This window comes from Capsicum annuum, chromosome 3 (genome assembly GCF_002878395.1).
Source record: "Capsicum annuum cultivar UCD-10X-F1 chromosome 3, UCD10Xv1.1, whole genome shotgun sequence".
In the NCBI taxonomy this organism is placed as follows: domain Eukaryota; kingdom Viridiplantae; phylum Streptophyta; class Magnoliopsida; order Solanales; family Solanaceae; genus Capsicum; species Capsicum annuum.
In genome coordinates, this window is record NC_061113.1 from 2,288,200 (window position 1) to 2,298,311 (window position 10,112).

Genomic DNA, 10,112 nt, shown 5'->3' on the forward strand with positions numbered 1-10,112 from the left:
TTAATTAGCCAGATTTCCTTCACTACGCACCTTTATACTAGTTATCGTTTACTCAATAAATTTTTTTATTAGTATTCAATTGCCTATTGTAATTTGAGCTATATTATATGAGGAAAAAAAAGAGGACTAGATTGTACCTCAATTAGAACACAAAAGGTGAAGCTATCACCCAGAAAGATCGAAGGAGCCACACAACAAAAACTTACTTTGCTCCTTATAGAAATTGAGCGTTTCCTAATTAAAAAATGTTGAATCTCATCTGAATCATTATTTGTCAAGATCTTTTGGCGTATGTTTCTTGACTTGAACAGGACATTTAGTCCATATTGCTATTACCTATGTACAATCAACTAATTAAGAAAATTTACTTTATTATACCTAGTTCTAAAATTTGGCATGTCATTTATCTAGTTGATAGAATCAGGATGAAACAAAAATAACTGATGTTGTGAGGGAATAAAATAGGGATGAAGAAAGTTGATCAAGATCGTAAGGCAGGATAAATACTGGGTTATGCATGTTTTGGTATATATGAAATTCAAAACTTTCGACTTGTTTTTCTTATTTGTCGTTGTTAGTGATTTAGTTGATCAAGTCATTCGCAAGTTAGTAGTTGGTGGAATAAAAGTAGCTGAATCTTTTGAGACTGTTAGTAGTTAAGTAATAGTAGGAGTTAGTTGATTGCTATGTTAGTAGTTAAGTAATAGTAGGAGTTAGTTGATTGCTATCTTAATTTTATGTTAGTAAAACTCTATATATGAGAATCTTAGCTATTGAATAGAGTCCCAATATTTTTTTTTTTCTCCTAAATATTTAGTCTTTTTCATTAGTGGTATCAGTGCTAATTTTGTGAGAGAAATACATAAGAAGAATTATAGCAGCAACGTGAACCTATATGGCTTCAGAAAACTTTGTGCAGACATCCATTCCTCGCTTTGATGGTCACTATGACAATTGGAACATATTGACGGAAAACTTTCTAAGATCAAAGGAGTACTGGCAAGTGGTTATGGACAGTATACCAGAACCAACAGAAGGCGTAGCAGCGTCAGACGCACAAAGAGAAACACACACGCAACAAAGTTGAAGGACCTCAAGGCGAAGAATTATCTTTTTCAAGCAATTGATCCTTCAATCTTGAAAACACAAAGAGAAACAAACACGCAACAAAGTTGAAGGACCTCATGGCGAAGAATTATCTTTTCCAAGCAATTGATCCTTCAATCTTGAAAACTATTCTTTATAAAGATACCTCTGAGCAGATTTGAGAGTCCATGAAGAAGAAATATCAGGGATCAACAAGGAAAAAGAGGCAGCAACTTCAAGCACTTCGTTCGGAGTTCGAAACTCTTCGAATGAAATCTGGAGAGCCAGTTATTAATTATTTTTCATGGGTGATGACAGTCGTCAACAAGATGAGGCTCCACGATGATAAGTCAAATGAAGTTATAATTATTGAAAAGATCCTTCGATCAATAACACCAAAATTTAACTTTGTCGTTGTTCTATTGAAGGATTTCATGATATTGATACACTTTCAATTGATGAATTACAAAGCTCTTTGTTGATCCACGAGCAAAATATCACTCAATAAGAAAAAGAGGGGGTGGCATTGAATGCCTCAACAGATGATCGTTCCGGAGGACAAGGGTGCAATAGAGGTAATGATAGAGGTAGAGGTAGAGGTAGAGGTAGAGGTAGAGGTAGAGGTAGAGGTAGAGTCAGAGCCAGAGGTAGAGGCGGAGGCAATAGTGTAAATCATCAACAGCTGCACTACCGTGATAATCAAGGTAGAGGAAAGGAATGAGATGGCTACAACTCAAAGTCATCAGACAAATCTAAAATTGAATGTAACAGATGCCACAAGTTTGGTCATTATAAATCAGAATGCCGAACAAATTTGTCTGAGGCGCGCGAAGAGGAATCTATTTTGCAAAACAAGAGGAAGAAAAAATATCTTTGTTGATGGTTTGCCACATGAAGGAGGAAACAAATAAGAATTTATAGTTCCTCGACTCTGGATGTAGCAATCATATGAGTGGAGATAAGTTAGTTTTCTCTGCCTTGGACGAATCTTTTCGAGATAGCATGAAGTTCGCGAACAACTCCAAAGTTGCAGCCATGGAAAAAGGGCAGGTTCTAATTCAGACCAATAGAGATTTCAGCCAGACAATTGGTGATGTTCTTTTTGTTCCAGAATTGAAGATCAATCTTCTGAGCATTTGCCAATTGCAAGTGAAAGGGCATGAAATAAGCACTACTTATTCAAAATTTAGTGATTCACAAAGTATTAACCTGTTTAGAGCAATTTGGTTTGTATGTCGATGTGCGTAACTCGTAAGCCACTAGGTCATTTTGATGTGTCCTGTGGATAGATTTAAATAAATGCATGGTTAACCATTGATATGGATATATAATGGACCCATTTAATAAATTGAAATATTGAATAAGGTTGAGCAGTTAAGATTTTATACGAATTTAGATATTACATAATTTCTTCGTTCTTAAATAAGTGGTGTTTTCCATACTTCTTCCGTTTTTAAATGAGTGATGTCTTAGACGCTTAGTCCTTTCATTTTGTTCCAAATCAAGTGATGTTTAAGAGGCTCAAGAAAGAGTTGATCTTATTGTTTCAAAATTACCCTTCTTTAATATATGAAATTTTACATCATTAAAGGATCGCTTCTTTCTTTAAGACATTTAATTGGTAATAAATTAGTAAAAACTAAAAAAACTATTTATTTTGTAGAAAAGAATAACCTTTTAACGGGTATGCCAAAGCTGAAAAAATGACTTCTCATTATTTAGGAATGAACGGAGTTATACTTTTCTTAGACGCTTCTAAATCCACATAAAAGCCTTGCAAAATTTTGAATAAAAAATATATTTGATAGAAATTCTCTATCGATCATTTGTTCAAATATTATTATTATTATTTTAAAATAGTTTTATCGATAATTTCTGTCTAAAATTAAATTATTTAATATGGCATAAATACTAATCGATATAACAGTGTGAAAGCAAGACAGAACAACGTTTGATAAGTCAACGTAAATAATAATCGATTTGTCCTTACGACCTAACATTGTATTATTTGTGGTCCAACAACCCCATGCATGCACGTACGTTGTTGGACTCTTTCAACTCTCTTACTAGCACACCAAAGTAACAATGATTTATATACGCTGAAAGAATTTGAAATTTATGAATTTTAGAATTCTAATTATTTAAAGTTATTGTGTGCTCTAATGATAATTTGTTTTATTTCTCATAACTTAGGGTAAAATTTGTCGTTTCTAAATAAAGGTAAATTTTACACATTGAGACGAGGAAGAAATAAACCGTCTTATTAATTACTAAAGTTGAAAGTGAACATGAAGCTCTGTTTAGTAGTAATATTTTTTTATAAAGAATATTTTAGATAATATTTATGCTTGAATATACTTAATTACAATTTCAAAAATGAGAAGTACGTGCATAAAAAAAACAGGTTATAAGCAAATTTAAAATTTTTATAGTCAAATGGTGATTTTTAAATAAAGTAAAACATTATTTCGAGAACAAAGTGTTTTTTTTCCAATGAAGAGAATGTTTTCTTTGGTAGCTTGAGCAGTAATGGTGGGTAGTTGGGTAGTGGCGGAGCCAGAATTTTCATTAAAGGGTTCATAAGTGAATATAAAAATTAATCGAAGGGGGTTCAACATCTAATATATATACATAAAAAATAATTTTAATCATGTATAAATAATATAATTTTTCGTTGAAGGGGGTTCGGATGAACCCCCTAACTTAAGTGTAGCTCCGCGGATTCAGGATTTAAGAATTATGGGTATTTGAGAGGTTCGAATTCTCATATTGACACCCAAAGTTTTAAGATTCCGCCTGAAAATCAAAGCGATCAATTAGTTTTTTGATTTCATGAATGCATTTTTTCATTTTATACCAATCTTTATACATTTTTTATAAAATTATACTATCTATTTTGTGTCATGTTTAACAGGCGTGGGATCACCACATATTTGAACTTAAGTCCGCCCCTGATTGGATATGGGTTGTTGTAAGGGGTGTGGTGGTTGGTAGGGGTGGGGGGTTGAGTGGGCTTGGGGGGGTGGGGGGTATAAGAAGACTTAGTCAAGTCATTTTGATAAGTGAGTGTTGGACATTTTGCCACTTTGGCATGATTCATTAAGTCAACTATTAAGTCGATCATTCATCGAGTAATTCGTCGTCGGCAAGCAATTTGTACGTGGCATTTAGCAGCTACTATACTTAGGTTCGATTTAATTTTGAATGTTATTCATTATCAATTTGTAGATATACTGAATCATTACGCAATCGGTAAGTTATTGATTTTTCGGTTATCGCTAATGGTTCCATTATCTATTTACTTATTATGGGTGGAATATTAGACTTATTTTTCCTATTTTTTATGAAAGAGTCCGGTTTTTTTATTTTAAATATGTATCAAAATATTCTTTAGTTTTGTAGTCTTAAACGATAAACAGATTGAAATGGTGGGAGTATTTTTTTTTGTTTTTGTTTTTTTCATAGCAAGCACACCCTAAATGAAACTATGAAAGTAATGGCTCCCTCTTGATCGACTTGAAATATTAACGGATAAGTTAAAAGAGTCATTGTATCATTGAAGTCTTTGGTTTATTATTGAACAAAATTTAGAGGCGTAGCCAGGATTTCAAGTAAGGAGGTTCAATATTCAAAGAAAACTAAGTTGAATGGGGTTCAACACGTACTATAACCACATAAAAAATAATTTTAATTATGTATAAATAGTATATTTTTTCATCGAAAGAGTTCCCCTAAAAAGGGGTGGCTCCGCATCTGACAAAATTGCATGCACCACTACTTCTGTGAATTTAAGTTTCATGTATACATGGATGAAGATTTAAACAATTACTATAGATGCGTCACATAAAAGATACTTGCATGTAATTTTAAATAAGTGATAAGTAATATATCATAATATATTAAAATATGTACCTTGATTGTATTTAAAGTCACTATGTTATCGATGTAAAAAAAAAGGGCAGTCTCGTGCACTAAAGCTTTCGTTCTGTACGGGATTCAGAGAAGAGCCGACCCACAAGGATTTATTGTATGCAACCTAATCTTACATTTCTGCATGAGGCTGTTCCACGTCTTGAATCTGTGACCTCCGGGTCAAATGGTAATAATTTTTATACCTACTCCAAGGCTCCTCTTCGTACATTATCGATTTACATAACCTAACTTTTATAGTTACTTCAAGGCTCCTCTTTGTTAGGTTATCGATTTATATAATAACTTCAACGCTCTCTATCTAGACTTTTCTGGATAAGGTTTGTCCTACACAAGTTGAGCAAATCCAGTATTATTTTAACTATCCCATGCAAATACATCAACATTTAATGTACAATTCCCTACAAGAGCTGTCGTTTACTATTTTGCCGTCAAAAGGATTTTAGAGATCTTATATGATTTGTACAAAAATATTTACAGTTTAATAATTTGCAAAATTTTGACCAAAAAAAATTTGCAAAATTTGGCGACATAATAATTAATTGATGTGGTTAAATAGGTAGGACCATTGGTTTTGCCACAGAAATCTTAGAATAAAAGTTTGCTAATTTGCAATTTGGCAATCCTATGTAGAGATAGATGTGCACTAGTATCATTTAAGTCATATCCGTATTGCATTGCGGTGTGTTTGAAGTTAAATTTGATAAAATCAAACTTTAAATAAAAAATTTAAGTTAAAGTTTTACATGGTTGAAGTTCAAATACATATAATTGAAATTTAATTATTTTTGTCTGAACTTCAAGCACATATAACTGAAGTTTGGACATTTTATCTGAACTTTACTCATATATGGTTGGACTTAATTAGTCACTTTGCATGAGCTTTAATACTTTAGGTTTAGGCTGGTATGAAGTTCATATAATTTTGCTTAACCTTCATAGGCATATGGCTGAAGCTCAATCCATATTTTGTCTAAAGTTGTTTAGAAGTGAATAAACGTATCAATAATAATAAAAGCAACATAATTATATAAATTATTTTGGCTATGTAACATAGTTATATAAATTATTTTTGCTATATCAAAAGTAACATAGTTATATAAATTATTTTTGCTATATCAAAAGTATTTTTATAGCCCAATTGAATGTGAATTCTTCACTCTCTTCACCTGCCAACAGCACATCCCATAAATGCACCCCCTAACACCTTCCCCTACAATTTGCTATGCATTCAAATATTACTATAAATTGAGACCAATTATACATCAATTTCTCCATAAAATAAATTTCAAGTATCATAGCAAAGTTCTGGGGAAAAAATGGGTTCTAAGGCATTTATTTTCCTTGGCCTTTTTCTAGCCAATTATGTAATGATAAGCTCTGAGGTTGTAGCAAAAGAGTTGACTGAGACTTCAGAAAAGAACGGTAAGCATCCTCTCATTTTATTATTTGTTCTTTTAATACTTTGGTTGTGTTTTATACGAAGGAAAATATTTTTCGCGAAAAATAACTTCCTAGAAATGTTTTCCTTTGTGTGGTTATGGATTAAAGCAACAAGTTTATTATTACATGATATAGTCTGTTTTAAAAAAAACTATAATAGCAATATATTGAAAAACTATAATTTTAAACGTCATATATGTTTTGCCCTTAGTGGCATATGCTTTGATAATCAGAAAAATGTCATGATATATTTGAGATCACGAATTCTAAAAGTAATTTAATGTAAGTGTTACATAAGGAGTACCAAGTATAATTTAGAATTAATATTCTTGCTTACACATTTGATGTAGCAAAGAAATCCAATAACAAGAATGAAGTACATAAAGACCAATTTGGTGGCTACCCTGGTGGTGGCGGCGGATACCCTGGCGGCGGCGGCTACCCTGGTGGTGGTGGCGGATACCCTGGTGGTGGATACCCCGGTGGAGGATACCCTGGTGGTGGTGGATACCCTGGTGGTGGATACCCCGGTGGTGGCGGCCGCCGTGGATATCCTGGAGGTAGATACCCGGGTGGCGGTCGTCGTGGATATCCCGGAGGCAGATACCCTGGTGGTCGCCGCGGTCGTGGTGGATACCCTGGCGGTGGATACCCTGGTGGTGGAGGATACTGTCGCAATGGTTGCTGCCAAGGCAACAACTATGAGTGCTACCAGTGCTGTTAATTATGTGGAGCAATATATATGTAACTTTTGTACTGGCAAATACTATGTAATACTAGTAATTAGTACTCTTGTTGCTTTAATTTCTAGAACGTAGCTTGTTGTAAGAATTATGTAATAAAAAACCATGATATATGTAATGTTTGTCAGTTGTACTATGATGTATTTGATAATATTTCACTGGTTCTTCTTATTTTCTTTTTCAGTCGAACACCTTTTCGTCAATCTTATTAATTAGGTATATAAGTGATAAATGATAAGTTAAGGTCGTGTTGTCGATCGTAAATTTTACGACTAATGGAGAAGTCACACACATAGAATTAACTAGCTAGAATTTCCTTCACTACGTACCTTTCTACTAGTTATCCTTCCTTTACTCAATAAATCTTTTTTTTTATTATTATTCAATTGCCCATTGTAATCCGGGTTATATTGTATTAGAAAAGTGAAAAGTGGAGGATTAGATCGTACCTCAATTACAACACAAAAGATGACGCTATCACCTAGAAAGATTGAAGGAGCCACCAACAAAAACTTACTTTGCTTCTTATGGAAATCGAGCATTTCCTGATTATATTCAAAAATGCCAAATCTCATTTGAATCATCATTTGTCAAGATTTTTTGACGTAAGTTTCTTGACTTGGACAGAATATTTAGTCCATGTTGCTATTAGCTATGTACAATCAACTAATTAAAAAAATTAATTTTATCATCCCTAGTTTTAAAACTTGGCATTTGTCATATATCTAGTTGATAGAGTCATGGATGAAACTAATAAATAACTTGATTTCGTGAGGGAATAAAAAAGGGATGAAGAAAGTTGACCAAAATCGTAAGGTGGGATAAATACAGGGTTGTGCATATTTTGGTATATATTGAAACTTTCGTAGTACTGTGAGGCTAATAAAATGCAGATCGGTTATTTTTATGTATAAGATGTTAAGGTGACATATAATTGAGACATTCTATAAAAAATCAAAATCATAATTTTACACTAATATATGCCAGGCAAATCAAACAAACTATACTTACTGACTTACGATATCGCATTTTACTGAAACTAAACTTGAAAATATCAAATCACACCAAATTAATTTGCTATAATAGCTATATTTTTTAAAATCAAAATTTTCAATATCATGTAAAAATATAAACCAAATAATAATTACGAAATGTGACCATTAAAGAAGGTAATCTAAACCAAAGAATGGCAATCTTCATATAATTCATAACAAACATGTTACACACATAATTACTCACAGTATGATAAAATTTTATTGAATGACTTGTACAATAATATGTTACACATAAAACAATCATTACAGCAAGTAAAAAAAAAAAGATGACATTATCTCTCATATGCCGATGATATCATCATCTTCACTAGTGGAAATACCAAATCCATCAGAATGATCATGAAGCTGATACATAGGTATGAAAAGAGTTTTGGACAAAGAATGAATGCTAAAAAATATTTTTTTTCTCACTGCTGTAGGGACAGGGCCTACAAGAATCAATAAGATCAGAAGTGCTACTGGTTTCCTAAATAGAGATTTTCCTTTTGAGTACCTTGGATGTCCTATCTTCATTGGTAAGAAAAGACCCGAATATTTTGAGAAAATACTCTCTAAAGTTATCAAAAAACTTGGTGGATGGCAGAGCAATATGCTCTCATATGGTGGAAAAATGATTCTGATTAAACATGTGTTGAAATCTCTTCCTATATATACCGTTACAGCTCTTACACATTCTAAAAGTATCATCAAACTTTTGAAAAAATACCTTGCCAGGTTCTTTTGGGGATCATCTGCTTACAAAGATAAATACCATTGGATTTCTTGGAAGAATATTTGTTTCCCAAATGATGAGGGTGGATTGGGAGTGAGAAGTATGTCTGACATTTGTAAGACTTTAAATATGAAAAAATGGTGAGGTTTAGGGAGCAAGACTCTTTATGGACCAAATTCACAAAATTTAAATAGTGTGACGGCTCATCCAGTGTCAAAAGTTTGGGTTTCTAGTAACTCATATTCGGAAGATGCTTACTAATATTAGAAGCAAAGCAGAGATCAATATGATCCGGAGTATTCATAGTGGGGATTGTTGTTACTGGTGGGACAGTTGGACTGGTCTTGGACCACTACCACCCTACTATCCTAATCAAAGACATTCTACCAAAACATTGGTGAATCATTTCTTGAATAATCAGGTATGAGACCTTCAAGAACTGCAAGAAGTTATCCCAATCTGATTAACACAATATATTGCAAACATCAAAATTGGTGCTAACTGAAAGGATTTCATGTTCTGGAATGCAACTAATGATGGTATCTTACAATCAAAATAGTTTGGAATAACATCAGAGACATCAGGGAGTTGGATACTTTGGCTAAAAGAGTTTGGCATAATAGTATCCCTTTCAAATTTTCTTTCCTTTTCTGGAGGTTACTTGTCACGCCTCAAATCCTATTGGGGCGGACTGGCACCCGTAACCGAGGAGGCCCGGGAGAACCAGCTTATAATCTTATACTTCCCATGCATACCTCTATGACAATCCGAAATTCGGACAGCATCATGTCGCATATAAAAGGAAATAATCACCTGTATAAGCTCGAGCACACATATATATGTATATACAATACTTGGTCGTTGGAGCCATCATGTCTATTAACAAAACACCACCTTGACTGTACATTAAGTCTACAAAGCCTCTAGACAATACACAGAGTTTAACTAAGGTCGGGACACACCCCGCCATATAACTAACTTCTATACAATACCAAAAGTGACTGGATATGACACGAAAAGCCCCGAAGCAAACTGGAGCTCACCAAAAGCAGCTGGATATCCTGACTCCTACTTGTGCGGTGTATGAGCTGCGGTACCTGTGCCTGCAGCATGAAATGCAAGTCCCCGTGGGGGACGTCAGTA

General features: G+C 33.5%; 1 protein-coding gene across 1 annotated transcript; it reads left to right on the forward strand.

Moving 5' to 3' along the window:
• Window positions 1–6,238: 6,238 nt before the first annotated feature.
• LOC107866512 (glycine-rich protein 3) lies at window positions 6,239–7,373 on the forward strand. The gene is made up of 2 exons (XM_016712547.2): window positions 6,239–6,441; window positions 6,810–7,373. The coding sequence occupies exons 1-2, from the start codon at window positions 6,336–6,338 to the stop codon at window positions 7,181–7,183; spliced, it is 480 nt and encodes a 159-aa protein (XP_016568033.1). The 5' UTR covers window positions 6,239–6,335; the 3' UTR covers window positions 7,184–7,373.
• The last annotated feature ends 2,739 nt before the right edge of the window (window positions 7,374–10,112 follow it).